General features: G+C 47.2%; 1 protein-coding gene across 8 annotated transcripts in view; it reads right to left on the minus strand.

The window, feature by feature from the left end:
* Nucleotides 1-4,669: 4,669 nt before the first annotated feature.
* Nucleotides 4,670-26,695, minus strand: part of rapgef6 (Rap guanine nucleotide exchange factor (GEF) 6) — a 47,405-nt gene continuing 25,379 nt past the window's right edge. For 6 of the 8 annotated variants that reach the window (XM_076022050.1, XM_076022049.1, XM_076022046.1 and 3 more), the window contains 19 exons: nt 26,578-26,685; nt 26,103-26,306; nt 25,911-26,019; nt 25,580-25,823; nt 23,459-23,616; nt 21,531-21,771; nt 20,310-20,477; nt 19,946-20,161; nt 18,753-18,964; nt 18,082-18,205; nt 15,531-15,554; nt 13,839-14,059; nt 12,595-12,768; nt 11,436-11,582; nt 9,269-9,382; nt 8,244-8,484; nt 6,954-7,618; nt 5,839-6,111; nt 4,670-4,838 (listed from right to left, as the gene is read on the minus strand). In XM_076022050.1, coding sequence (XP_075878165.1) covers nt 4,816-4,838; nt 5,839-6,111; nt 6,954-7,618; nt 8,244-8,484; nt 9,269-9,382; nt 11,436-11,582; nt 12,595-12,768; nt 13,839-14,059; nt 15,531-15,554; nt 18,082-18,205; nt 18,753-18,964; nt 19,946-20,161; nt 20,310-20,477; nt 21,531-21,771; nt 23,459-23,616; nt 25,580-25,823; nt 25,911-26,019; nt 26,103-26,306; nt 26,578-26,685 — 3,666 coding nt within the window. In that variant the 3' untranslated portion in view covers nt 4,670-4,815. The remainder of the gene's footprint in view (nt 4,839-5,838; nt 6,112-6,953; nt 7,619-8,243; nt 8,485-9,268; nt 9,383-11,435; nt 11,583-12,594; nt 12,769-13,838; nt 14,060-15,530; nt 15,555-18,081; nt 18,206-18,752; nt 18,965-19,945; nt 20,162-20,309; nt 20,478-21,530; nt 21,772-23,458; nt 23,617-25,579; nt 25,824-25,910; nt 26,020-26,102; nt 26,307-26,577; nt 26,686-26,695) is intronic. The other 2 variants (XM_076022051.1, XM_076022047.1) reach the window with 1 other exon arrangement.

The following is a 26,695-nucleotide window of genomic DNA, read 5'->3' on the forward strand; positions in this document are numbered from 1 at the left end:
GATGAATTTATCTGTGATCCGGTTGCACAAAAGTAGAATAGGTGGAAGAGCAACATGTTATGGTATAAGTTACCACGGAGATTTATTCTGTTGAGTGAACCTGCTTCAGACCAGGCTGAATTCCAGGATCTATTTAATCTCACTCCTTGTCTCAGTAAACAGTCACCACCAACGGAAACCAATAATTATTCCACTGAACACTACACATTGTTACCACATTCAACTAGACTCACTTATTTCAACGTTTGGAATAATTTAATTTCAATCATTATAGAGAAATTAGTTGAGATAATATTGAAATCATTTGATTGTAACTTATACTTTCCCATGCATCATATATAAAAATACACATCCCAAATAAACATGAATACACATCAAAGAGTACCATGAGGTTCTTTTTGACAGTCCTGTTATACCTCCAATATATTACAATTGCTACTGCACAGGCTGGATGGGCGTCAGGAGATGAGGCATGTCAGAGGCTGGGCGTGGTCTACAGGAGGCAGAGGTAGGTGGCGGAGGTGCTTACATCTGGTAGATTGGTGTATGAATGTGTGTGTGAATGGGTGAATGAGAGGTCCATGTAAAGCGCTTTGGGATTCCATGAAGGTGCTGGAAAAGCGCTATATAAGTGCAGTCCATTTACCGGATCTCTCTCCAATGCAGTGCTCCCCGAGTGGAGCACTGCATTGGAGAGAGATCCCTTACTCCCTGCAGCCGATTACCTGAGTGACAGCACCTGGCTGCAGTTCTTCAGCAGAATCACTCTGCAGCTCAGTGTGACTGCAGCAGGCAGCAGAGGAGGACACTGTTCAGCTTTGGTCAAGCCACAAACAAGCTACTGGCATGAACTGCTGACACTTACTGCAATTTTAATTGAAAATGTTTATGTTTTCTGTGTTACAAGATTTATTATTAAGATGAAAAAGACGAAAATTGTAGCTAATTATGTTGAGAGCAGTAATGACTGTCCTGCTTGGATTATTTGATTTTCCCAACCTTTTTTTTTTTTTTTATGAGTCTTGTACTGCTGCTAAACATTTCTTTCATGTTGAAGTAACTGTTTAAGATTCATACTATTTAAGTTAAAATTCTGCTATAAAACGAGTTAGATTTCCTAAAATATTTAAAATGGTAAATGGACTGCACTTATATATATATATCGCTTTTCCAGCACCTTCACGGTCAAAGCAGGACATCAAATACATTTTTCATGTCATAAATGTTTATTGTAAAATTAATCATTTTCGTAATCACAGGGACGCATCTAAAAGTATCTGTATCAGTATCGGGATATCAGCCGTGGTATTATTTGGTATTGGATCGAAAAGAAAAATAGTGTTATCGCACATCCCTATTTTCCACCACAGCGGGTACGACTGTGTCTATCAGTGAGGTTGTGGATTTTCCCCATCTCTGACCACTCTCTCATACAGTTTGACATAATAATAATAATAATAATATTAATAATAATACATTCTTTTTGTATATCTGTGCGGTTCCTGCACCTCCAACCACTGCCTCTCAACGTTGTCACATCTTTACCCCCTTTACCATCAATGACTTTGCTGCTGGCTTTTCTGCCTCGGAACTTTTTTCCAACAACAAACTGACATCTCATCATCTGTGTCTGGACCTTTTCCTTTCGCCATTCCACACCATATGCTCCCAGATTCTGGACTCCTTAAAATCACTACTTGAGCCCTGAGGCGTCAGTGAAGGAGGGCTGAGCATGAATGGAAGACGGATTGGCTGCAGGTGTCACTGGAGATTTTTAGAGACAGTCTTCTCTCCTAGCAGAGCAGTAAAGGATGCTAAAGCAAAGCACATGTCTAATCTCATCAACAGCAATAGCCACTGCCCTGGTATCCTGTTCAGTATTATCAACTCAGTCATAAATCCTATGTTGCTGCTTTGAATTCGATAGGTGCCCATTTTGCAGATACCGTAGTTTGAGATGTTAAGGAATAAGTGGTGATGGGAGCAGATCCAACAGACAAAATAGTTTCTGTATAGTTTATTCACCGTCAAAATTCATTTCAGTAGGATTGAGGAACAAAATGTACATTTTCATTTTTTTAGACATTCTCTTCAACAAAAATATAACAACTTTACAGTCACTTGTAAAAAATACATAAAAAGCATATGGGCTAAAATCCTTTTGTCTTTTCAAAAGACAAAAATGACAACAGCAACGATGGAGTGACGACAACAGAGGCAACTTTACACGACACTTTGTGCAGCACTCGACTCGTTTCAGCTTATCATTGTGCATTTTTAATGCTGAGAGGCCACATCACACACATTCATGTCTTATTGCATTCAGGTTGTTGTGGGTGGAGTCGGGGAAGGGAGTGGCTAAAACAGAATCAGCCCGTCGTATTCACAAAGCGGTATGTTTCTCCTCTCCAGTGAGGTGACCATGGCAGTTTGACTGTGAAGGTGGGGCTTGCGGAGGAGTTTGGGGGTGGGTGGGTGTATTCTGCTTGTGGTGCCGAAGACATCGGAAAATAAAGAGGCCCCTCGTAAATCATCAGTGTCGAGTTCTCATCAACAAGCAGCAGGAAAAACAAAGACAGAAGATACAGGAGCATTCGGAGCTGCTGAAGATGTGACTGTAAACTGCAGGTGCTGCTGTTCTCTGTCCACTCAGGCGGAAGGTTAATACTGACAGGTGTTCAAAGAGGAGGAGGAAGAGCAAGAGGAGGTAGAGGAGGAAAGTGACTGAAAGTGGGATGAAGGTGTTTGGTGATCTGACAGAGGAGGAAGGGAGGAAGAGAGAGAGAGAGGGAGAGAGAGGAGTGAGGGAGGGAGACAGAGAGAGGAAGAGAGAGAGGAGGGAGGGAGACAGAGAGAGGAAGAGAGAGAGAGAGAGAGAGAGGAGGGAGGGAGACAGAGAGGGAGCAAGGGAGGAAGAGAGAGGGAGGAGGGAGGGAGACAGAGAGAGGAAGAGAGAGAGAGAGGGGAGGGAGGGAGACAGAGAGAGGAAGAGAGAGAGAGAGAGAGGAGGGAGGGAGACAGAGAGGGAGCAAGGGAGGAAGAGAGAGAGAGGAGGGAGGGAGACAGAGAGAGGAAGTGATAGAGAGAGAGAGGAGGGAGGGAGACAGAGAGGGAGCAAGGGAGGAAGAGAGAGAGAGGAGGGAGGGAGGAGGGAGGGAGACAGAGAGAGGAAGAGAGAGAGAGAGAGAGAGAGAGAGGAGGGAGGGAGACAGAGAGAGGAAGAGAGAGAGAGAGAGAGTAGGGAGGGAGACAGAGAGGGAGCAAGGGAGGAAGAGAGAGAGAGGAGGGAGGGAGGAGGAGAGAGAGAAGGAGGGAGGGAGACAGAGAGGGGGAGAGAGAGAAAAGAAAACCACACAGCAGAGGTTTGAACGGAGGAGGGGTGACAGCAGTCCCCCACCCGCTCAGAGCCAATCCCAGCAGGTCACATGATCCAGTGGCTGCTGCACGCCGCCATTTTCTCTACATTACTATACATTGATTTCAGGTAAGCAAACTAAATATATACACCAATATACAAAGACGCTGTGTGTATTTGTGTGTCCTTAAATATTAGCAACAATCATATTCAAGTCTTTGAGCGAAAAGCGACTGGAGGTCGCCAAAGGTCAGAGAAACAAAAGTTCTTCCAGTTCACATCCTGCTGCGGGCAGCAAAAAAAAGAAAACATTTTCAAAAATATTGAGTTTTTTCTGCTTAAAAAAAAAGAAAGGAAAAATAAGAGCGTGTTTTCTGACAAGTAAACGTGTTTCAAGCACAGCCAGCCTTTAAAATTCCACGAGACAGCAAGTGGGGGAACAGGATGTGGGTGGTGACACCACGTCTCTTGGGCTTGTTTTGTTGCTTGTTCATTAATTAAATAAGACAAAAAAAACAGAAGAAGAAGAAGAAGAAGAAGAAGAAGAAGAAGAAGAATGAACCAAACGATGGCACTTTGAACATCTCAGCATTAAACAGGAAGCTATAACCAACAAGTAAAACACTGTAAACACAAAGTGTAGGCAACTATGCAACACACAGTTTGTGTGTGTGTGTGTGTGTGTGTGAGTGTGTGCGTGCGCGCACGGTGTAGGCCTTTTTTCCAGCTAAAACACCCTTTGGTCAAACTTCCTGCAGACAGGAAATGAGGCAGGAAGTGCCACAGTGAGCAGGTCGGGTCCAAGTCACCGAGCAAACCACAGGGTTTCATTTATTCCCCAAAGAAAAAAAAAAAAAAAAAGAAAAAAGAAAAACCTAAATAGGCTACGTGGCAAAAAGAAAGAAAAAAAAACACAAGAGGGAGGAGATTCAGAATGAACGAATTCTATTTTCAGGCACAGATGTTGAGAAAAAAAATGACTTGTTTAGTCTTTTTTTCCTCCAGAACAGGAAACTGAGCAGATCCAGTTCAGTTCTGAGAGAGAAGGAAAAAAAAACACGGAAGAAGAAGAAGACGATGACGATGGCTGACTCCCCTCTTCTTCTCCTGCTTCACCACAGTGTCCGACGGCCCAGAGAGGCAGGAGAAGAAAAACCACCTGGTTCAGATGCTGTGATGCGGCAGAAAGGAGGAGGAGGAGCAGCCCACGGCGACATCACTGCTTAGGCCGCACGCTATTGGTCCGTTTTCCCTCCCGACATGGCGAAAGAGTTTGAAAAGATTTTTCTATGATTTTCTGAGTTGTTTTAAAAAAAACAAAAAAGGAAAAAAAAAAACAGACGATTGTGCAATTGTGGAAGCCACATGACTAACACCTCCCCCGGCAATCTTAGTCCATCTAGGTGCATCATGGTCCATGGTGAAGTCAACGCTTGAGGCGCAGTGGACCCTGAAGTCTTCTAGACTGCTGACACCTGTTCATCTGGAGGACAGAAGAAGAAGAAGAAGAAGGAGAAAGAGAAGAGGGAGGAGAAGGAGAAGGAGAAGGAGAAAGAGAAGATGAAGAAGAGGGAGGAGAAGGAGAAGGAGAAGGAGAAAGAGAAGACGAAGAAGAGGGAGGAGAAGGAGAAGGAGAAAGAGAAGAAGGAGAAAAAATGTAATAAAAACTTTTTACATCAAGTTATTTCAGAATTTTTCTTTTTAGGGAAAATGTTATTGAAGGAAACAGTCATTTTCAAGGCTCGGAGACAAGTGTAAAATAGTGTAACTATAGAGATCAATAAAAATCATTGAAACAAATGTGGTCTTAAAAGAGTCATTAAAGAGGTTTGCAGGCAGCAGGTTGACGCGGCGCAACAGCAGCCGCATTTTAAAGTCACTGCAGGCGGATTTTCAAATTCGTCTCGTTAATAATGTTTAATTTTTCAATCATTTTTTTCTGCTCCGTAGTACTTTGAGATTGCTTGAAATGCCAAGTCCAATATCAATAAAATGTAATATTATTATGCCTCGCACACTCCGGTCCTCCTCCTGCGATCAAACACTCGCGTTCATCATGAGCCAGAGTTCAGAGCCGTCCTTTCACTCACACCGCAGAGACGTAAAAAAGCTCCACCACAACTAGAAAAGGCCTGCAAAGTGTTTCGTATCCTGTCTGAGAAAATATTTTATTTGTATGCGTCCCTATTTTTACAGGTTGTTTCATGTTTCTGCTTTTTTTTTTTTTTTTCTAGTCCCACGGCTAACGTGGATGTAACGATGTGAACGTCATTCATTTACAAGGGCATTGATCAGTTTGTAGAGGGGTTCATTTGGGGCAACTTGACTCGTTCTTGCAATCTTGAATGTAATATTGATTCATGGCTAATAGGCCCACGAGGGCCAAGGGCACCAATCAGGTTTGTCTGAGACAGATCAATCAATCAATCAATCATTTATAAATCTATGACTGTATCGGCAAATTCAAGGTCAAAAGGTCGCACCGTCCTCGCTGTCAAGCAGCAGCTCCGGCGGCGAGACGCAGATGCTGGCCGGTCGAGACCAGCGGGGGGCAGCATCTCCTCCTCTGGGGCTCTGCAGCAGCCTGCTCCTCTGCAGGGCCACGCTGTAGTCCGGGGGCCGGAGGTGGGGAGGCCGGGGGTGGGGGTGGGGGTGGGGGTGGGGCCCGTCGCCCAGGGCCAGACCCTGGTAGCCTGGAGGGGTGGGAGGCGGAGCTCGGTAACGCTCGTCCTTGGCGGCAGAGGTGACACAGTAGACTGATGGGAGATGCAGGAGGAACAGAAAAAGGAGGGGGAGGTGGGAGGAGGAGGGGCGGGGATGAGCAAGGGAAAAAGAAAAGGATGGATGGATGGAAAAAACAGAAAAAGACAAAAAGAAATCATAGAGAAAATGAAATCAACACGACACTCATCAGGATGCCCATGCAGCAAAAGAAATGTGAGTAAAAATCAAAACGGATGGAGGTGAAATGATGGAGGCATGTTTTCCATCCAAATGATCCTTGTCGGATTATTATATGACAGGCGTGGGCAAAACACTGCCCGGGAGGCCATATGCGGCCCGTTAAACTTTTTAATCTGGCCCGGAGAACTCGAAGAAATTATATTAATAAGTCAGTAAGTTATAAAAGAGTTGTATTTCATCCATTTGATATGTTCTCAGGGTCATTTCAATTCAGAGATACCGGTAAATACCGTGGGGGCTTCAAAGACACTGATTTTCTTGGACCTTTGCTTTGAGTCGTTTTCAATTGACATCAAAGCACGTTTTCTATCTCATGATCTTTTTTTTTTTTTTTTTTTTACTCCAGCCATCTGCTCCTGCTCTGCCCCCCCCCCCGTCAGATTTTAGAACCTAATGTGGCCCCACCAGTCAAAAAGTTTACCCACCCCCAATTTATGAGGTAAATAATCTGACGAGGTGCATGTGACGTCCAATCAGCATGCAACTGAAGGACTGAAACTCCGACCCCTTGGCTCTGCTCCTCCCAGCTGTTACATGAAGCCACCAGGAGTCTGAGGCAGAGCAGCTTGGAGGCAGAAAGCAGAGGAGGGTTCTGTCTAAACAGGGAATTAAACTTACAACCTCAGCCCCTCACCTATCAGGCCCTTCTCTGTGCTGGATGTGACAGTTTTGTAGGCGGGGTCTGTGCCGGGGGTCCCGGCCCCCCCCTCCTCCTCCTCCTCCTCCTCTCCTCTGTCCCCTGCTTCCCCTCCCCCGCCGGACAAGGAGGAGGGGAGCTGTTCCGAGGGGTTCCGCCTCTTGATGGTGCCGTAGTTCCCCTCGTAGGTATCGGACAGCGAGCTGGACGAGGCCCAGCTCTGCCGCGAATGTGAAGAGCTCAGGTCCGAGCTGGACTTCCTGGAGTGCATCTTGGCCCACCCGGGGGAGGTGGCGGCCACGGCCTCCGTCTCGGCGACGGGCAGGGCCAGCTGCGGCTGCCGGAAGGACCCCGACGGGTGCTGCAGGCAGAGCGGGTGGACATGGTGGACGGCGCCGACGTGGACGCCGCCGTGGACGCCGCCGTGAATGCCGCCGTGAATGCCGTGGTCCCAGGGCCGGCAGGAGGAGGCTGAGAGGTTCTGGAAGGACTCGTGAGAGTTGGAGGAGCACGACGTCCAGCTACCCCGGCCGCTGTCGGCCACCGAGTCGGAGGAGGCGTGGTCCGGGGTCAGCTCCTCTGCAGACGGGGAGGAGGTGAAGGAGGCCAAGGAGGTGAAGGCGGAGCCTCGTGGTGCATATCCTCGGGCCGCTGGCGAGGAGCTGGGGTGAGGGAGAAGAAGCGGAGTGAGGCGTGAAGACAGACAAGCAGGGACGAAGATGCAGTCGAAGGAGAAGTGAGGAGGGACGAGAACGGGTGGTTCAAACTGATTCAAACTGCAGTTTGATCCAGTTAGAGCCAGTTATGTCCAGTTTGATCCAGTTAGAACGAGATAGAACCTGTTTGTTTCAATTAGAACCAGTCAAATCCAGTTACGACCAATTAGAACCAGTTTGAGCAAGGTTTGATCTAGTGTTTTAATCAGTCTACTACAGTTAATATCAGTTTGAACCTGTTTTAAAGTAAAACTGTTAGAAGTGATTGTTTTATTGATTTTTCTACACTCGTGTTCAAAGAACATTAATTAAGAAGCAAAATTGAACAGAAATATTATAAATCCCGCCTTGCTCGAACAGAGCCCTGTCCCTGCAACAACATTACTGTACCAGTAAAACCAGTGTGAACAGGATGCAGGGCTGCTATGGGAAGGCTGCCTTCCTGTCCCCCCCGCCCCCCCGAGTCTCCAGCTGTAGCCCTCCTCCTCAGATTCCGGTCGCTAGGCGACACTTGACGTGCATGACAACACAGATTGACACAAACAGTGGGAGACGCAGTGAAGAACGCCACCTGCTGCTGGGTTGGCTGAAGTCAGCGTTGCAGTATGACGCCGACGCCGCCGCACTCTCCACAATGGCAGCAGGACTGGCGCTGGCAGTGGGTGCACATGTCCTGCTGCCGGGGCCGCAGCGCTCCTCGGCACCAGGGGGCGGCACCGAGTCCACCGAACAGACGCTGGACCTGGACGAGATCTCGCTGTGGCTCGAGTCGGACAGGTTGTCCAGCCGTCCGGAGGGGAAGGGGCTGCAGCCTGAGCAGAGACACAGGGAGCACAGACCTGATGTGAGGAGGGAAAACACCTGGAGGAGGAGGTCGGACAGACACAGTGGGAGGAAAACTGGGAAAACTGGTAACTGACATTATTGGGATTGTTCTTCTTCCAGGACCAACAAGGCCTGTGGTTCTGACTTTAATGTCAAAGGTCAGAGGTCAGGACATAAAGGGACAGTGCAGGAAACATCATACCAGGCTCAGCCTCCTGTCAGGTGATTAGGCTCAACAACATCCTGACCCCTCCAATCATCCACTGACGCCCCCCCGACCCCACCCACCATCCACTGACCCCCCCCGCCATCCACTGACCCCCTCCAATCATCCACTGACCCCTCCAATCATCCACTGACCCCCCCGCCCCCCGACCCCACCCACCATCCACTGACCCCTCCAATCATCCACTCTGACCCCACCCACCGTCCACTGACCCCACCCACCGTCCACTGACCCCTCCAATCATCCACTGACCCCCCCGAACTCCCTCCGACCCCACCCACCGTCCACTGACCCCTCTCACCGTCTACCGGCCACACCCACTAAGTAATGACCCTTCCCACCGTTCATTGACCCCTCCCACCATCCACTCCTGCGCTCCTCCACCACCTTCACAAACTTCTCCTTCACCAGCAAGGATGCACTGTTGGGACCTTTCTCTCTTCCTCCTTCCAGAACGTCTGCTGTCCCTTCTCTTCTTCTCCTTCACCGCAGCTCTCCTCTGTTTGTGCTGCTCTAGAGGGATGTCTGCAGGACGTGAAGCTCACCTATTCCGTAGCTGCGCAGGCTGGCGGCCTTGGTGCTGGCGTCACTAGTGAGCGATGACGAAGATCCTGACAGGTTCATCTGGCTGCAGTTCTGGGACTTTGCCAAGCCGCCGACTGGAGAGAGGAGAGAGTGGGCAAAGGTCAAGATCAGTGATGCACGGGCCGACCTTTAACCTGAGGAATGAGCAGAGTCAGGACATTTTCACTTTTTTGGGCAGGGTGGGTCAAACAGTGTGCCAAAGGATTTTTGTAAATGATGAAATATTTATTTTGACAGACTTCATAGGCTCCCCCTGAACTGCCACCTTACCGTGGTGGGGGAGTTTGCGTTCCCGAATGATCCTCGGAGCTATGTTGTCTGAGGCTTTATGGCCCAGGTAGGGTCTCCCAAGGCAAACAGATCTTGGGTGACGGGACAGACCAAGAGCAGTTCAAAAACCCCACACAGCTACACAAGAAGGGCCGTGACGTCGCCCGGTATGGCGCAGCCAGGCCCGGGGTTGGGGATCGCATGTGAGCGCCTAGTGGCCGGTCCTTTGCCCACGGGGCCCGGCCGGGCCCAGCCCGAAAGAGCGACGTGGGTCCAACCTCCTGTGGGCTCACCACCCGCAGAGGAAGCCGTAGGGGTCGGGTGCAGTGCGGTTCCGGCGGCAGTCGAGGCGGAGGGCCTTGACAGCCCGGGCCTCGGAAGCAGCCTGTGGCTGTAGGGACATGGAATGTCAACTCGCTGGGGGGGGGGAACGAGCTCGAGCTTGTGCGGGAGGTTGAGAGGTACCGGTTAGATACAGTCGGGCTCACCTCCACGCACAGCATGGGCTCTGGAACCCAGCTCCTCGAGAGGGGCTGGACTCTTCATTTTTCTGCCGTTGCCGTTGCCGGTGAGCGGCGGCGGGCTGGGGTGGGCGTGCTTATTGCCCCACAGCTTAGCCGCCAACACTCCGTGTTGGAGTTCACCCCGGTGAACGAGAGGGTCGCGTCCCTGCGCCTTCGGGTTGGGGACGGATCTCTCACTGTGATTTCGGCCTATGGCCCGAATGGCAGTGAAGAGTACCCGGCCTTCTTGGAGTCCTTGGGAGGGGTGCTGGATGGTGCTCCGACCGGGGACTCCGTTGCTCTGCTGGGGGACTTCAACGTACATGTGGGCAGCGACAGTGAGACCTGGAGAGGCGTGATTGGGAGGAACGGCCTCCCTGATCTGAACCAGAACGGTGTTCTGTTGTTGGACTTGTGTGCTAGTCACAGTTTGTCCAGAACGCACACCATGTTCGAGCACAAGGGTGTCCACAGGTGCACTTGGCACCAGGATGCCCTGGGACCGAGGTCGATGATCGACTTTGTTATCGTGTCATCCGACCTCCGTCCATGTGTCTTGGACACTCGGGTGAAGAGAGGGGCTGAGCTGTCAACTGATCACTACCTGGTGGTGAGCTGGATCTGCTGGCGGGGGAGGAGACCGGAGAGACTTGGAAGGCCCAAACATATTGTGAGGGTCTGTTGGGAACGTCTGGTTGAGCCCTCTGTCAGTGCGGTCTTTAACTCCCACCTTATTACCCTTAGAATAGTTCTCATATATCTATAAGAATATACACAAGGACCTTGCACCGCCATATTTATAAGGAAGCCTGGTGTGGACAATCCAGCCTGACAGCACGTGTCATATTTCAGAGGAACGCTTGCGTTTGCAAATAAACCAACGAAGAAAAAGGTCAAAATATGATCGAATTTGTCCTTTTTGTGGTATTTTATTTTGAATATTGCTTTTATTTGCTTGTGTTTCTTCGAGCAACTTCCTGGCCAGTTGACGTAGATCGCTTGCGGCTAGGGCGCAAAATAGATGCTTCGCGTCTGGTGTGAACGACCCCACAAGGGCACCGAATTCGCAGTGCCTCTGTGTCCAGTGTGAACCAGGCCTTACACACTTAACCTTTAAGGTTTAAGTTTACAATCACCTTCTTGACCGAATAAAATAAGCAGTATTCAAAGACATATTACAATGACAGTGGGTTCTGGGCTGAGGTGGGTTGTGCAGGTTTTTGATAACTGCAGGACCCCCTTTAGTCCACTAGTCGAGATAGATAATTTCCATGGAACATCCAGGAGCGAGTCTCATCCTCCTGGAGCAGAGGGTCACTTTGAGTGGAGGAACTCTGCAGAGACTAGTACTGACCTTTGCGCGGGGACCCCTGCGGAGACACGGTGGGACTGGAGTGAAGGGAGGAGACAGTGGAGATGGTGTCGTCACATGGCCTCCTGGAGCTCCACTCTTCCGACGAACTCACCGGAGGTTTCTTCACCACCTGCGGAGAGCTGGAGTCTGGAGAAAACCAGTGAAGCGCAGTTAGAAATTTGCTTTTTTTTTGGAGGGGGGCGGGGTTCCTGTCAGGGTTATAATCGATAACGAAAAGGAACAAACAAAATAATAAAATTGAAAAAACAATTTTGTTAACTGAAATAGATAAAAACTAAAATTATGAGACAAAAACGATAACTAACTATTTGCCAAGGAAATGTTTAGTTTTAGTTTTACGCAGCAGCACCTAAATGCACCTCGCGTTCTGTGGCGTCACCCGTCTTTCACAGCAGTAGGTTAATGAACGAATGACGCAGCGGCACTTTCATTGAACCAAAATTCAAATGCCCCGGTGCTGCAAGAGTGAATAAGCTTTTTTGGGGGAGGTAAGATGGAAAAGGCTTTGCTGGTTATTTTAGAATTTTTTGCTTTGACCAGATGTGTCTCAGTAATGCACTTTGTATGTATTCCTTGATGTAGTAGTTCACCCAAAAATAAAAAGTCAGTTCTAGTTAACTCACCCTCAAACCTCTGTCTCTTGTTGAATTTCATCATACAATAGTCACTGTGACCTTTTTGAATCTTGCACCGGACGAATAACCCAAAGTATGAAACAACTAAAATTGTAACTAAAACTAAGCTTTTTTGAAAATATGAAAACTAATGAAAGCTAGCAAACCCACGCTAAAAAACTAATTAAAACTAATTAAATTGTAGGGAAATAAGTCAAAACGAAATAAAACTAAACTGAAATGAAAAATCCCAAACTATTATAACTCTGGTTCCTATACATCTGTGGTTCTGTGGTGGAGTCTCAGGGCCCACATTCTATTTTCTAGTCTATTTTTGTTGTCAGCCAAATTCATTGCACAGCACCGAAATGTATTCCACAAAACTAAAAATGCTAGTTTTGTGGAATCTAGTAAATAAATTATTGAAATTATAGAATTATAATACATATATATATATATATATATATACATATATATGTATATACAAACAGCAGGAAAAAGTGAAAGGCTGCGGCTGGACTCACATGGTGGGCCGACGTCCTTGGCCGTGCTCTTCTTGCGGAGAGGATTCAGCGGCACCTGCACCTGCAGCACCTGCGACACCCGCTTCTGCGTCTTGGCCGAGGGCGGAGCCGAGCGCAGGGTCACCGGCGTCACGTCCGACTTGGTGGAGCGTCTTTCGCTCAAGTTCTTGGACACTGAAGCCAAACCAGCAGGGGGCAGCAAAGTCATTACTGTGTGAGCCAGGTAGTGTGCTCCCTGAACGGACCGCCCACCTTACAATAGCATCACCCTGATTAGTACGTCAACTATATTAACATATTAAATATTGATTAATACTCTGATTAACACACAGAATACTGCTTAATACCATGATTATTACATAAAATACTGCTGAATACCCTGATTAATGCAACAAATACTGCTCTGCTCTTTTCTGCTCACTAGATGGCAGTAGGTGGCAGGTACTCTGTAGGGGGCAGTGCGGGCCAATAAAAGGAAATACAAGCTGCGACATTCACTGGTGTGGAGTAAATGACTGTGTCTCAATTCAGGGTCTGCAGCCTTCGAAGCCTGCATTTGAAGGCCAGTTGCGTCACAACACTGCGCACAGGCATGTCCCAAATTACTAAAATTCGAAGGATGCTCCAAATCCGCCCTTCAAATGTGCCCTCCTTTTAGTCGATTCGGAGGATGCACCGCTACTATCCTTCGCGGCCTCCCGTATCCCAGGATGCTTTGCGTGCTGCTGCAAAGCATCCAGGGATCCTGGGAAGTCAGCTGAAATGCTGGTATCTACTGGTAAAGACACAACATATAAATTTAGGTTTTTAAATTTCACGTCAAATATGAATGTTTTTACCGTATGGTTTTTACTTATTTGAACATTAAACGCCATACATATCAAACCAAAACCCCACAATTCAGTTAAAATATGTGACTGTTAATGCTGAGTAATGGTTAGCTTGATGCTATAAAAACGTCACTTCTGGGGTTGGCCAGCAGTAGGGAACGGCAGTGAGGCATACGCCGGAAATACGCCAAAGGCTAGGCCGTCCCATTTGGTTACTGGGGAGGCGGGTTTGGGTTCGTCCTCCATCGGCCGGGTCCCAGCCGACAAAGGATGCAGACCCTGAATTGAGACACAGCCAATGAGTGAGTGTGTGAGGAGAAGATGTGGATCCTCTGGAGAAGAAGCTTCCCCAGATGGACCGGCGGGAACTCGTGAGGGAGTCAAAGGGGTTCCTACTGGTGAGGGTGGACTCACAGGTGCTGTAGGAAGGCTCACACTGCAGTGACATGATCTGGTGCTTCTCCTCGTCCGTCTCCACCGCCAGGTTGGACAAATACTGCTTGACCTTACGGGCCATCTGGGCGTCTTCGTACAGCTTCTTGGCGTTGAGCAGCGAGCTGCGGCGGACGCGCTTCTTATGGCCACCGCCCTGCACGTCCATCATGTTGGAGTTGGTGCTGCCCTGACTCAGAGACCTGACCAGGTGACCACCGTGGGGAAGAGGGGGGTAGTGGACATGGCGACAAGACGAGGGGATGAGAAACAGATTGAGGTGGAGCAAAGAAGGAAGAGAGAAGGGAGAGAAAAAAGTCATTCCAGAGGATTCAGCAGCGAGTGATCTTCTCAAACATCTCCTCCTCCGTCATCATCACCACCACATCTTCACGTTGGAGTTCTTGCACTCGAGGGCGGCACCATGCAGCCGCTCTCGCTCCTGTGCCATGCTAGCAGCATCAACAAACAGCCAATCATCCAACAATCCGTCAGGAGCTTCTTCAGAACCAACCGAGTCGGATTCAGTTTCTGATTCTGACTCTGAGCTGCACGCTGCTGCTGCTTCATCAGCCATCAGCTGCCGCACACCTTCAGACCTTCACATCCATCTCACACTTCTGCTCCACACTTCTGTGTGTCTGTGACTTTGGCACAAAGAGTGAAAAATGAAGATAAATGAAAGTTTTGTTATTTTTATCTGAACACTTAAAGGCCCAGTGTGTAAAACTTTAAAGGAAGCTCGGTATTTAAAGGTTAGGTGTGTAATATCTGGATAACTGGAGAAGAAACGGGGACATCAAGTGGTCACATTTTAGATCGCAGCGTCTTGGGCTTGAAAGTGAGCTGTGCACCCAAACCTGGATACTTGGTTTATTTGAAGACGCGAGCAGGAACCCTATTGACAAAACGCATTGCTAGGCAGCCTGGATCGTCCACACCAGACTTCCTTAGAATTATTATTCTCTTTTCATTGTAAATGCTGCTGTAACTGTGCAAATGTCCCTAAAGTGGGTTAAATAAAGGCAATCTTAGTCTTATTCTTAACTGGGAGCATGACCCCTGTCTATAGGAATATTCTTAGATGGATATGAAAACGTATTTAAATAGGAAAACAGAATTATTTTTAGTGTACTTTCAGTCTACACTTTCATTTATGTATTTAGGGGCCGTATGTTAAGCTTTTGCCAAAATAAAAATCATAAATCAAGCCAAATTTTCGACACTGGACCTTTAAGCTAAGCCTCTGCTGCGCATCCACAGTCAACGTCAAGACACTTTGGTTTCCATTTGGTGTTGTGTGGAAACATGTGGCCTCCTGGTTAGATTGTTCTCCTCTGTCCTGGAGCTTCAGAGTCGGTGGAGGACGGGCAGTAAGTAAGTTTTTTCTTTCACGCTACTATGTGACTCATCTTGAGGAGAAGGTCTGAGAGTTAATGGGTCAGTGGTGAATGTCAGTCTGGTTTTGGCGGGACGGTCGTTGCCGATGGAGCGTTAATCACACACAAGCGCAGGCAGGCAAGGTAGTTGAATGAGAGTTGGGGTCAAACAAATGAGAGGGGGATGGGAGGGGGAGGGGGGAGGGGGGGGTCATGCAGCGCTTAGGGTGGCCGTAGGTGCAAGGTGAACTTTGACCCTCGGCTGCCACCCGCAGCAGCAGAACACACTACTTACCCTAAACTCTTCCACCTCTTCTTCCTGCAAGCGAGAGGCGTGAAGATTGAAGCGTGACTCAGACAGTTCAGGTGTCGGTGGACCAGACCAGACCATGAAGACCATGAAGACACATGTACGGACGTCATGCCACCACAGACAGACAGGAAGTGGCCAGATGCGGAGCCACACACATCATGTGACGTCTCCCCACCTCACGCCTCCCTCTCCAGCCCCCTTCAAACACCCATTTCAAACATCAAGTTCCAGGAGCCTCATTTATTCATCATTTATAAAACCTCATTCATAAAAGCTTGCTTATCCCTGCCTCTGCACAGTTGACTGTCTCACATTTGCTCGTTTGTTCGTTGAATATAAATGAACTTGTTTTTCGTAATTACTGTATTGCTTATTTTGTCTATTGTTATTAGTGCTGTAACAGCATAGTTTCCCAATTTGGGATCAATAAAGTACATCTATTCTATTCAATTCTATTCTCAATTAGGCTGTGTTCAGACTGCAGGCTAATCTGATTCAAATCAGATTCCTTATCAAGTCCGATTTTTAGGGCTGACTGTCCACATTGTTCTTAGCAAGTGTCCAAATGAGGTCCGGCTGTGTTCAGACTGGGCCACATTGCTGACCGATCTGACAGGTTGCTGTAGCAACGACGTCGGTGCGGAGGCGTCAACCAGCGCGTGTACTGTGTGATGTTATATAATTGCAACAGCGGCAAAAACTAAATGGACTTGTTGCAATACATGCCCTGGAGCTTGGCGTGAATGAAGCTTTCTTCCCACAGACTGATGAGGCAATGAGTCCTCTGTCCAGGGACAGCTGTTTTCTACTTCTTCTGTCTGCTCCTTTAAGTTACATAAAGTTACAGCTCCGCACCAATGGTGCTCCCTGGTCTGGCCCATTGGGTCTTGCGTCGCGTAGAGTGACGTCACAGACAGTCAAAACCGATCGGTGTGTTTACAGCTGTTCAGACTGAGACACATCTGTCCAAATGCGATTTGAAACCACTTCCCGAATGTGGTTTCAGTCTGTCTTGCAAAAATTGGATATCGTGTGATTTGTGACTGTTCAGACCAGCCATCCGGTTTCAATCTGGATGGGCTGAAAATCAGATTTCGGCTAGCAGTCTGAACAAGGCCTTGGCAGACTTTGGAACTGTGGGAGGCTGCTCAACAAGCTGATCAAACTCTGGTGGCAGACGGATGAACTGTGCGGTACTGTGAAGTATGAACTGTGAAAAACGTGTGGCCACGCTGGCAAACAGCGGGCAGCACTGGGCACTCTGACTCCGGCACCAAACTTTGAGTTGGTTGTGATTAAAAACGTGTTTGTGCTGTAAATCAAAATACTGCTGTGTACTCTTCGTACGTACGTTACCTTTTGGAAAACAAGGAAAAATTTACTAAATGAGGCTCCGGGTCTGATCTGAGGCTTTCGGCCAGTAGTACAGAGGAACTTCCTGAAGGGGGCAGTCATGCACTGCAGCAGTGAGAAGCTGTGACATCACAAAAAACCCATTGAGGAGGACAGGAAGTAAGCACGACCAGGGTCAGGAAATGGACCAGGTCCAGGGTAGGGCCAGGATCAGGACCAGGACCAGGACCAGGACCAGGATCATGATCATGATCTGGATCAGGACCTTCATTGTGGGCCTGATCAGGAGTGGACTGGCACCAAAAAACAGGCCTGGCATTTTCCAATAAGGAGTGGCCCATGTCGGGCGGTGTGTGTGTGTGTGTGTGTGTGTGTGTGTGTGTGTATTTGTGTGGATTGCCCAGTATGCCCGTTGGCCAGTCCACTCCTGGGCCTGGTCATGGTGCTGGAGTATACAACCTGCAACCTGAGGGTGGCGCAAGTTCCTCTAGGGTTCTGAACTCATGAAAAGAGGAACAGCTGCAGTACAGAGAGGCCACCGATGGAGTTTTTGTCCTACGCAATTGAGGTCCTGTCCACACGGGAACGTTTTTTGGTGGAAACGGTAAAGTATTTAACCGCTACGGCGTTTTGTCCGTATGGCAACGGCGTTTTGGGTCCCCCGAAAAGGTATTTTTTGAAAACGGGTTCCAGAGTGGGAAAATCTGACAACGCTGTTTTGCCGTTTTCACATCCTTGTCGTCTGGACAGTGAAAACGGCTTTTCCTTGTAAAAACGATGACGTCATCGCACCGTCGCTGTCATGTGACCGGAAAAAACACGGCATGCCGCGGCACAAACAACAACGATAGCGGCGAGCAGAGTTGTCTTTGTATCGCTGGCGCTTCACGATTTGTTGGCAATATTACTACAAAACCTCACACTCACTTTTTTCCCCCGCTACTCACCATTTTTGTTTTCTGTGTGTTAAGTGTGTAGCTGAAATGCCCCCTTTCTAAATCGTGGGTCCGGTGGCTGTGTCAGCGTCTGTTAACAGCGCCACGTTTCGGTGTGGCATACGCATTACATCGTTTTCACCCACCGTTCCGTTTCCATCTGCCAGCGTGTAAAAACGGTAACGTTCCCCTGTGGACAGGGCCTGAGGTAGAGTGCAGACCCTGGTCCAGCATCATCAACCCACCTTTGCCGGAACATAAGCGCCGGGTCCATGTTGGCTGAGGTCAGGCGCACCACGTGTCGGATTTCTTTGGCGATCATCCTCAGCTTCTCAAAGTTCACAAGGCCGTCCACGCTGGAGTCATTGCCTGGGGGAGAAGAAACGAGAGACGCAAAGTGAAGCAGCAAAGTCACAAGTTTCTACTAACAACAAGCGTTGTGTGACGTGACGGTCGATCTCAGCGCTGAGAACCTCCCTGTCCTGCTGGGAATCTACCGAGGGTTCCTCACAGGGCAGAAGGCCAACCAGCAGCTCACTCTTTAAATGATTCTGCACTAATGGTCTTTAAAACCTTGCTTAGCCTTACCTCTGCAGAACTGACTGTCTTTTGCACATTTTGCTCTTATTTGTTTATATATTCTATTCTAATTCACTTGGATTCTTTCTTGTTATTGTTGTACAATTTCTTTCTTGTTTTGAATGCTGCAATTTCCCAATTTGAGACCAATAAAGTACATCCATCCATCCATCCATCCATCCATCCATCCATCCATCCATCCATCTATCTGATAACCTATCTATCTGTCTGATTACTTATCTTCCTACCTACCAACCTATCCATCCATCTATCCATCCATCTATCTATCTAATTTAGGAGTGGCTGAGGTTTGTGGAGAGGTGGCAGAGCTCGGTACCCTCGTGCAGGAAGGTGAGGTCCTTCTTGACTACAGGGAACAGAGGGATGATGGGCGGCTGCATGCTCTGGCTGCTCAGGATGTTGCGGTACTTGGCCATGTTCCTGGATGGGTCGAACACGTCCTGCAGGTCCCCAAAAAGCTTCTCGTACTTGCTGGGAAGTTTCTCCCACGAGCTCCTTAGCCGAGCCACCGGCGCCAAGTTCAGGCCGCTGAGGGAAATTCAAGCAAGAGGCTTTTTAGTTCTATGGGTAATTTTAAACACAAGGTGGATGAAGCTGCTTCAAACAAAAGGTACAAAAGGCAAAATAAGGTAGATACAATTCAAATATAAAAACGGAATAATATAATTGAAGGAGATCGATGAGGAACTAAAATAAGCTATTAAAAAAATCAGTCAGAAAGAGAGAATTCTAAATGCAAGGTAAGATATTTATTGATGTCAGAATTTGATTGGAAATAACTGAGACTTCAGCAGCTTTCTGGGAGTTTGCTCCAGAGATGGGAGGCGTCTCGGGGGAAGTTCTAGACTAGTAAGTTCAAGACTCGCAAGTTCTAGACTCGCAAATTCTAGACAAGATTAGCAAGTTCTCGTCTAGTGTGTTCTAGACTAGCAGGATCTAGACTAAATGAATTTAAGATAACCAAGTTCTAGACTAGCAAGTTCTAGACTGGTGATTTCTAGACCAAAAATTCTAGACTGGTGATTTCTAGACCTAAAATTCTAGACGGGTGATTTCTAGACCAAAAATTCTAGACTAGTGATTTCTAGACGAGCATGATCTAGACCAGCGAGTATTAGACTAGCAGGATCTGAATTAGCATGTTTGAGACTAGCGAGTTCTAGACTAGCAAGTTCTCCACTAGTGATTTCTGGACTAGCAATTCTAGACCAAGTGATTTCTAGACTAGCGAGTCCTAGACTAGCGTGTTCCAGACATGCAAGTAATAGACTGCTGACTTGTAGTCCAGACAAATGATTTCTAGACGAGCAAGATCTAGACTGGTGTGATCTAGACTAGACTGTTGGCAGAATTTGTTCCTCTGTTTCACTGAAGGAGATGAACATGAAGAACTAAGCCTGCAAAGCAGCACTTGACGTGTCTTGACGTCTTTGGCCAGTTCTCACGCTGAGATAGAAGAAGAAAGACGGTTGTCTCACAGCTCAAAGCGTTGCTGTAGGCCACACTTACCTGATGATGGCGAACATGGAGTTGAAGTTCTTGCACTCTCTGCAGTGCAGCGCAATCTTAATGAAGTGCTTGATGGTCTTCATTCTCTTCAGGGCGTTGGGCTCCTTCAGGATCTCCGAGGCCACCCAGAAGGTCTCCTGGTTGATCACCTCCTCAAACTGCTTTAGGTTTCCGCTTCCCACTGCCGAATACAGTTTGAACAGGTTGTCCACGTACCTGCCGAGAACCACAGCGACAAGAACCCTCAACACAAGGTGACCTCCACGTCTGTAATTCTGTTCTTTTGAGGTTTGTTAAGAGGAAAGCGAACAAACAAAGGTTGCAGAGTAGCATGTAGCACGGCTTAGGGCAAGTAGCAACTCACTCGGTGGACTCGATGTTCCTGAAGAGCTCAAAGTCCCTCATGGAGAGCTGGGCGGCCACCTCCATGGTGCTGAGCTGCAGCAGGGTGATCTGACTCTCTCTCAGAAGGTCCTGAGCGTCGTCGTCCGAGCACAGCGTCTCCGTTTCCATGTTGTTCTTCAGGTAATACCTGCAGAGAGACACACACACACACCTTCAGCTTACAGTGGGGGACAGCAGACGCCTGCTGGCTTCACCTTCAACCCCTGCTTCAAACACTTCAAAACCAAAGTGTGCACCCATGTGAAGAGCTGCTGCCATCTCAGGGGAGGAAAGGTCATCACCCCCTTTGGGATGTGACCATCAGTGGAACCTTTTTCAACATCATGCTATGCAGAGGAGCCAGTAGAAGGTGTGTGTGTGTGGAGCAGCAGCAGCTGCTTCTATTTGGGGGTGTTGCTGGTGTGCCAGTGGCTCGCACTGAGTTGGCTCGAAGGGAGCGAGGAGGCCTCCTGACCTGCTGACCTCCTGAGACCTCCTGGTCCGAATTACTCTGAACTCACAGGGCTACAGATCTTCCAACCAGTCTCCATTCATCCAGCTGAGCAGATCCAACAACAACAACAACAACAACAACAACAACAACTGCATCCCAATAGACTTCCAGCACATTTCGGGTAACTGAAGGTTCTCGATAGATCTGCTCTGGTCAACTGGAGACCTGCTGTGTCGACTCAGCAGCCCAGGGTTCCAAACGTTGTGGGGTGTAAACGGGTAAATCCAGTTCAATGCAGCCAAAGAGGTGAAACGACGGCAGTTTGGGAGGAAAAATGAAGGAAACCTTTATCGCATCAGAGACCTCAGAAGTCATTCTGGATTCTTCTCAAACATCCACCACTTGGTTTAAGAACTTCCTGATCCTGTTCAAGACCTTCAATAATCTTTGTCCTCCTCCAGGCAGTTGGGAAAGAAAAAGGAGGGGAACCTTCATCACAGTTGGATGTCGTACATCATTCTGGATTCTTCTCCAACATCCATCACTTGGTCTTCTTGGTCCTGTCCAAGACCTTCTTCAAGAATCTTCGTCCTTCACCAGGTAGTTTAGTGCCTGATGCCAAAAGCCTGACCTGTCCAGAGTGGAGCTCCGCCTCCATCCTGTGACTGCTAGGATGGGCTCCAGCAAAACCTCCAGGATGGAGTGGGAATAGAAGATGGATGGATGGATGGATTTGTTGATTCTCACCTGCCGTTGAGCTGAATCCGATCAGCCAGCTTGGAGAACTGGTCAGGCAGGCGGCGCTGCTTGATGACTCCCTCGGGGCTGACGGACACCTCGCACAGGGAGTAGGTCTCGGCCGGCGCTAGCAGACCAAACTCGTGGACGGTGTGGGCCACCACATCCTTGGCTGTGGTGTCTTTGCTGATGATGATGTAGCAGCTCTGCTGGTCAGCCTTGAATACCCTGATGACCTGGTCTGGGATGTCTGGCGGGGGGTGGCAGATGGAGAAGTGTCAGTGAGAGGAGCTCAGAGTTGACAGCTAGACATTTGTCTTGTCAAAAACAAGAAGTGGAGAAAAAAAAACAACCAGGAGGAGATCAATTAATTATCTTTTCTTTTTTTCTTTTTTTTTTTTTTAAATGAATTTTGCTTCCTTAAATTTATTTTTTATATGAATAAAATATATATTAAGAAACTGTTTAATATCAGTTAGGAAGCCTTGTCAAATTTACATTTTTCAAATAAATTATTAAAAAAAAAAAAAAAAAAACTTTGTGTTTTTTTCATTCTTATCAGCCAGGTAGAGGTGCATAGTGGAAAGAGGAGGAAGTGGAGAACAAACAGCAGGTTGACTCACAGTAAAGTCCCAGAGCTTCAGCCGCAGCAGGAAGAGAGGAACAAGAGTAAGTGAGTTGTGTGTGAGGGAGGGAGGAGGAGAAGTAGAAGAAGAAAAGAAAGGAGCTGCTGGAGGAGAGGAGGGGACAGAGCAGCCCAGGCCCTGGAACAGCTATGGCAGGTGGGCAAAGCCAAGAAATACACAATCACTGACCACAGTGCTTGATTCTTCCACCTCTGGACGTGATTGAGACCATCTGGCAGGAAAAGTGGAGCCTTCCAGCACTATGCTAGCATAAACTAGTGGAATTGTTTTGCTTACAGTTTTAATTTTGAGATTTTTTTTTTAACCTTTTACTGCTATTTTACTACCAAATATAATATGTTTCTAAATTAAAATGAATAAAATTTGCAAAAATAATAGCTACCTTAAATCTAATTAGGTAAAACAAAAAAAACACACTCCATACAATATCCATTTAATATCCTCCTATATCCAACAGCCATATAAAAATGGGTGCAGTTTTGTCATTTTTTCAATAGGGAAGGCCTCAGCCTCAGCAAACATAACCAAAATATCCTTCACAAACTGTTTTCTTGAATCCAATGAATTAAATGTAGGACCAGCAACGCACTGTATGTAGAGACGTGGTGACTGGTTCTTTTCCTTGTTTCTTACATGGGTTCTTGTTATCATATGATCATTGCATGTATAAAATACCCATATGTTGGCTTTTGATTAATTTTAATTTTGAAGGTTGAATCGGTTATTCTGCATTTCCTGTTTGTTCTTCTTAGCCTCGTTCAGACTGCCAGCCAAAATCCAATCTTTAGCCCATCCAGATTGAAACCGGATGGGTATTTTGTAGTCTGAACAGTCACAAATCACATGAAATCCAAGTCGATTTAGTTTTGGCCGCTGTCACTATTATATGGCATCACACAGTGCTGGACGATGCCTCTGCTCCAACATCGTTGCTACAGCAACCTGTCATATCAGTCAATAATGTGGCCCAGTCTGAACACAGCCAGATCCCATTTGGACACTTGCTAAAAACAATGTGGACAGTCGGCCATAAAAATCAGATCTGATAAGGAATCTGATTTGAATCAGATTAGCCTGCAGTCTGAACGTCGCCTTTATTTTGTAGCACTGTAAAATTACAACGCTTTTATTTTGATGGGATTCTGATTTGCTGTCTACAGAAATTGGGCCTACCTCAACACAAAACGGCATTTCAGTCAAACATCCTGAGTTAAACTTGAATTCCTTTTTAATTTACCAATTCTGCAATTCTGTCAATCATAGGGTCATGTGCCTGCGTCTGGGTCTTACCAGCTGGGTTGGAGAAGTCCAGGATGCTGGAGGCCGGCTGCAGCAGGTCAGGGCTGCTGGATGACAGGTTCCCAGGGATGGGCATGATGGCCACGCTGTGGCGACACTGCTTGGTGCCCACGATGCTATCGTCCTGAGACTGAGGCAGGCCGCCGTCGCTGCACAGATGAAACACAAGGAGAAGGAGAAGGTGAAGGTGAAGGTGAAGCAACAGCAACGGAGACAGGGAAAAAAAATGGGAAAACTTGCTGGATGCTGTAAGGAAAAAAAGAAACAAAAAAACGAGTTGAGATGCGTTTGACATTGGAAATGAGCTTAATGACCTTTATAAATTCAGCCATTGCAGCAGCAGAACTTTTCCAACAACCTTATTTCCATTTTTTTTTATATTACTGATATTACTATTACTATTTTTATATGATTAAAACCTGGATTTAATCAAAATGTTTACTGCTGCTGTTAAATGCAACATCAATCCTCACGTTGTGCAGACACACACGAACACACACAGCCAAAAGAAGAAAGGGAACAGTGGTAGGTAACAATATTTCCTTCCAATTAGGAATTTCCATGACTTCCCATGAGCTGCAAGTGGTGCAGAAGGTGTAAAATTCACAATCCACGCCACCATCTGCACAGGTGACACAGCTGCCTGGATGTTGCTGCTCGTTGGCAGTAGAGCTTCTACCACCCTCAAAAAACTCATGGATTCAATTTCACTTTAATGCAACACCCATCTCCTCCCATTACACCCATTCCACTGGCGTTGGCCAAGCACTAAGGAGAAGTTTCAACCCAGCTGAAGATGTCAAACACTGGATGAAAGCTGAACTCGTATGAAATCTTTGACATGCTGCTGTAGGTTATCGTGTGTGTGTGTGTGTGTGTGTGTGTGTGTGTGTGTGTGTGTGTGTGTGTGTGTGTGTGTGTGTGTGTGTGTGTTCTGCGGATGGATCTGGACTGGTATGGCCGGATGATGGAGGTGAGGCAGGAGGTCTTACCCAAAAAGGCCCCTGACGCAGCAGAGGAAACAGGAAGAGAGAGGAAAGAAAGTGTGTGAAGCGAAAGAGGGGGGAGGCGCGGGGTTGTTGGAGGGGGCAGGGGGGGTAGAACGTATAGTCTGATCTGGCGGGGGAGGGTTCAGTCCGATCAGAGGAACCTCCCTGGTTCTGCCTCCCTCTGACCAAATTCTTCCTGTTTCAATCACTGACTAATACTTTCTATATGGACGGCAGCAAAAACTGTCCACAGTTAAGCCTATTTAAATTCTATGATAATTTGAAGTTTCACTGAACAAGTCAAGAACCAGACAGACACAAGGGGCATGGTCTGTGCAATTAAGGGGAAAAGTGCAGTAACTGCAGAATGTGATTAGGTTGAATGTGGTAAAAGTGTTTTTTAGTATGGTTTTTAGTATTTATTGCTCTTTTTTATACGATGCACCGATGGAAGGCACTTTTTAAATTTCGTTGTACTCCTGTATGATGACAATAAAGAATTCAATTCCACTCCATTCCATTCAATTCAGGTGTAATTATACTTACAAACATTTATATATATACATATATATATAAATGAAATGTTTGTAAGTATAATTACACCTACATGTGTGTGTGTGTGTGTGTGTGTGTGTGTGTGTGTGTGTATATATATATATATATATATATATATATATATATATATATATATATATATATATATATATATACATATACATATACATATATATATATATATATATATATACATATACATATACATATATATATATATATATATATATATATACATATACATATACATATATATATATATATATATATATATATATATATATATATATATATATATATATATGTGTGTGTGTATATATATACATATATATATATATATATATATATATATATATATATATATATATATATATATATATATATATCACCCCCTGGTGCTCTGAAGGGATCAGTTGGTTTTCTCCTGATTGCACACAGATCTTTGAGACACCTTTGGAAGTGATTTATCACCATACAAATTTGATTGATTGATTGATTGATTGATTTATTGATTGATTGATCAGTTGTGGGAGACCCGCGGTGAGACCATGGCGTCGGACCGTCTCACCTGAAAGGTTTGGGGGGCAGGATGCTGAAGCGCGTCTTCTCCAGCATCTTTCTGATCTTGTTCCGGCCTCCTGACACCGTGTTGGCCTTCAGTTTCCTGTTGCTCTTGTGGCCCGTGGAGAACTCCATGTCCCCAGGGAGGTCCGGGATGGAGAAGCGGTTGCCCTTCTTCTCCTGGATCTTGGGGATGTGGGGGCCGCCGTTCTTCTTCTCGTGCACCACCCTGCTGAGGAGCTCTTTGAAGACTGGAGAGAAGAAAAATCAGAGGGAGGGTTTAACTGCTGGTGCTGCTTTGATGGAACTGGTGCAAAGCCATCTTCTCCTTTGCTGACCGAAGATGTTGGTTTTGACAGTGAGGGAGAGGTGCGTGTTGTTCCGCAGGATGTCCACGGCCTTGGAGATGGAGATGTTCTCCAAGTTCTGCCCGTTGATCTCCATGATCTGAAACAGCAGCAGGACATGAGTGAACCCGGGGCCAGAGCCTGACCTACTGGACGTGCTGATGCTCCTGAGCAGGTTCTCACCTGATCCCCTCGCTTCAGCCCCGCCTCCGCCGCCTTGCTGCCGCCCTCCACCGTCTCCACAAAGATGCCGAACCCTCGCTCGCTGCCGCCCTGCAGGCTGAAGTGCAGTGGCGACTCCCTGGAGGTCTTCTGCAGAGTGATCTGCCGCCACTTGGCCTTGGCTGCGCAGGCGATGTTCAGCAGCCGCAGGTGGCCCTTCATCTTCTGACGGGAGAAGACAACCAGGAAAGGGAGAGGGGAGGTGGAGGAAGGGAGACATTAGTTCTGCAGACTTCACACCCACTGATAACTTCAACAAGATCCACTCTGGAGGAAGAGGAAAAGGAGGAGGAGGAGGATGAGGAGGAGAAAAACTGAGTTGAGAGCAGGTTGGAGGAGGAGGAGAACTGGGCTGAGAGCAGGTTGGAGGAGGAGGAGAAGGAGGAAAAGGAGGAAGAGAAGGAGGAGAAGGAGGATGCTTGAGCTGGGAGCTTACTGTGACTTCCAGATGTTTCTCAAAGTCCTCCAGGAAGTGCGTCATGGCCTGGTCACCTTCAAAGTCGTTGAAGTGGTTGTTGACCCAGAGCAGAACGATTCTGGTGACCTGGTGGAGA

Source organism: Nelusetta ayraudi, unplaced genomic scaffold, assembly GCF_046127955.1.
Source record: "Nelusetta ayraudi isolate G7.1 ecotype Tasmania unplaced genomic scaffold, CSIRO-AGI_Nayr_v1 ptg000011l, whole genome shotgun sequence".
Lineage (NCBI taxonomy): Eukaryota > Metazoa > Chordata > Actinopteri > Tetraodontiformes > Monacanthidae > Nelusetta > Nelusetta ayraudi.